The sequence below is a fragment of the Saimiri boliviensis genome (genome assembly GCF_048565385.1).
Source record: "Saimiri boliviensis isolate mSaiBol1 chromosome 19 unlocalized genomic scaffold, mSaiBol1.pri SUPER_19_unloc_2, whole genome shotgun sequence".
Taxonomy (NCBI): Eukaryota; Metazoa; Chordata; class Mammalia; order Primates; family Cebidae; genus Saimiri; species Saimiri boliviensis.
This window is the reverse complement of record NW_027412503.1, coordinates 1,276,665-1,279,261: the sequence shown is the minus strand read 5'-3', so window position 1 is coordinate 1,279,261 and position 2,597 is coordinate 1,276,665. Positions and strand designations below refer to the sequence as shown.

General features: G+C 45.3%; 1 protein-coding gene across 2 annotated transcripts; it reads left to right on the top strand.

The window, feature by feature from the left end:
- Nucleotides 1-351: 351 nt before the first annotated feature.
- Nucleotides 352-1,959, top strand: LOC120360538 (protein FRG2-like). Of its 2 annotated transcripts, none has more exons than XM_039460967.2 (4): nt 352-529; nt 792-866; nt 1,088-1,165; nt 1,460-1,959. In XM_039460967.2, exons 1-4 carry the CDS (start codon nt 352-354, stop codon nt 1,957-1,959), a joined length of 831 nt encoding a protein of 276 aa, XP_039316901.2. The 2 variants fall into 2 exon arrangements, with proteins under 2 accessions (XP_039316901.2, XP_039316900.2); XM_039460966.2 differs by having other exon boundaries at nt 789-866.
- Nucleotides 1,960-2,597: the final 638 nt, after the last annotated feature.

Sequence of the window (2,597 nt, the reverse complement as noted above, 5' to 3'; positions counted from 1 at the left end):
CTGCATTTTGAACGATGAACAGGGTCATAAATACTTGCATAGGAACTGAGACAGAAATCAGAAGGAATCATTCCCCGATCTTGTGATCCATGTGCTCCTGGTTCTTTGTTTTCTTGACACTATGACAGGATTCTGAAAATGTCTCCTTTTAACTGTGTCTAGGTCCCCCGCAGAACTACAGTAAGAAACTTCTTATTGAGGCTCTAATAAGCAATAGAAAGGAAAAAACTGTTCAGCCAATAAGAGTAAGCCACGCCCAGCCGAGGGAGGTATAAAAGGCAAGTTCAGTCAGCTAACCCACACTCCTCATTTGGACGTGTAAGAGAGAGCACCTTTCACTTGAGCTTCAACATGGGAAGGGGAAATGAAGACTCTGATCTCCACTGCTCCTCTATCCAAAGCTCCACAGTCCAGCCCCATTTCCAGCAGATCTCCTTTACAGAAAAGGGCTCAGATGAGAAGAAACCATTCAAAAGAAAAGACAACACCACCTCCTCTCAATCCAATGAGAAGCACATACAAACGCAAGGTAAGCCCTTGGGCTGTTTCTATGGAGGCTGGAAGGAGGGCTGGAATCAGAGATACTGAGCTGTGTGTCTTTGTTAGGGTTTTATTTTGAGATTGGGGATGGGAAATGGTTTAGTATCCTCAGAGGGCTTTGAGAAATGTGTTCATTCATGACATTGGCAGAAGAGTTTCACTTGGAAGACTGTCCGCACACATGCATCAGAGATAGACTATGGGACTCTGTCTAGGGAGAGGTGAGTTACTTAAACTTTCTTTTGCAGTAGAATCGGAGCCCAATCCAAATGAGGAGAATTCTGAGGAAACCACACTGAACGCCGGAAACAACACTGCTGGATCAGGTAAGATCTGACTCTTTCAAGGTGGGAAGGGACAGGGCAGCACCACAGGCTTCCCTAGCAAGGAAACGGGTAGCTCCTTGGCAGCCAGAGCCGGACAGATTTTGGACACTGAAGAACAGTGGGGTTTGGTGGTAACCTGAGCTCCTGAGTGTCCAGGATGGACTTTGAATTTCAGGGTGTTCAGTTGGAGGCACTTTCTCAAACTCTCATTGTATCCACAGAACCAGAGTCCAGCTCATGTCAGGGAAATTGCAGGAAAAGAACAATCAGTTCCAAGGAGAGCTGCCAAGACAGAGCAGGTAGGATCCTGGTGTTTTTTGTTGGTGGTGGTGTTTGTTTTGTTTTATTTTGCCCCAATGGGCAAATAATTAGAAAACTTTTATACGAGGCTTGAGCAAGAAGAGAATTATTTAGTGACAAGAAAATTTTTGAGATCTTAGCATCCAGAATATATTTGGGGACTCAGAAGGGGTTCAGCCTCACTTTATTCCAGGGGGAGAGACAAGTGGGGTTTACCTGAGCACACAGGAGTTTCCAGAAATGAGGGTCTGTGGGAACTGTTCTGGCGAGTCTCTCACATGCTTTCTCTGTAGGGAACTGTCCAGAAGAGGAGCGCAGCTCAACAATGAAAAAAAAGTCGAAGTTCTCCACTGCTGTGCACAACAGTGAAATCCAGGAGACCTGTCATACCCACCATAGGAGACATTTGAGGGCTCACACTGGACACAGCAAGCAGCACAGGTCTCAGGCACTAGGAGTTCAACCACCGTCACTTCAAAAAAGCTTGGTGACCTCCGTGCGAGCTATATCGGAGGCTATTTATCAAGACCTAGCCCAGGTGTGGGCACAGCTCATCCATTCTCCACTGACCTGGGAGCAGTTCACATGGCTCACTCAGCTCCGGGGGGCTCTGTGTGCTCATGTGCAGACCTTCTATGCCATGGCCATGCAGGCAGCTTATGCCTTCCCCGCTGAGGACTGGCTTGTCCCAGACACACTGCCTGATCCTGGGGATTCATCCCTAGATAGAGAAGTCCACCCTGTCCCTGGCCAGGAGATAACTGAGCCTGTCAGTGGATCAGATGAGGCTTGAGCTGCAAGCACCCTGACCCTGTTCAGCAGAGGATGCAGCTCTGGGAATGAGAACACGGACCTGCTACTTCTGACTCTTCCAGATGACCAGCAGTGACGATTTTAGATGCACGGTGTTAATACATGACAGAACCTGAAGCAGTCACAGAAAAGAAACTTGAACAATATACTCAGAATGGTAAGCCCTGCATTTTGCAGAGGGCTAAGGCTACAGGCTGATTTTATACTTCATGTTAGACATTTGGTGCCTTTTGGATATCTGATGACAGTCATGCATTTATATGTAATCAGGAAAATATGATAATGTAATCATATTATTTGCATATTTTAGATTTTAGGAAAGTAAATATAAAATTATATGCCTTCTTTTTTGAGACAGTGTCTTGCTATGTTACTCAGGCTGAAGTGCAGTGGCACAATCTTAGCTCACTGCAACCTTCGTTTCCTAGGTTCAAACAATTCTCATGCCTCAGCCTCCCAAGTTGCTAGAACTAAAGGCATGTACATATATATATATATATATATTTTTTCTTGTATTGCTAGTAAAGACAGAATTTTGGCTAATTTTTTTCCTTATATTGTTAGCAGAGACAGATTTTTGTCATGTGGGCCAGGTTGGTCTTCAACACAAGTGATCTG

Excerpts from the sequence above, each read along its gene's own strand:
- LOC120360538 (XM_039460966.2), top strand. The coding sequence starts at position 352 with ATGGGAAGGGGAAATGAAGACTCTGATCTCCACTGCTCCTCTATCCAA. Across the intron at positions 530-788 it reads GAAGCACATACAAACGCAAG|TAGAATCGGAGCCCAATCCA; the intron begins GTAAGCCCTTGG and ends TTTCTTTTGCAG. Across the intron at positions 1,166-1,459 it reads GAGCTGCCAAGACAGAGCAG|GGAACTGTCCAGAAGAGGAG; the intron begins GTAGGATCCTGG and ends CTTTCTCTGTAG.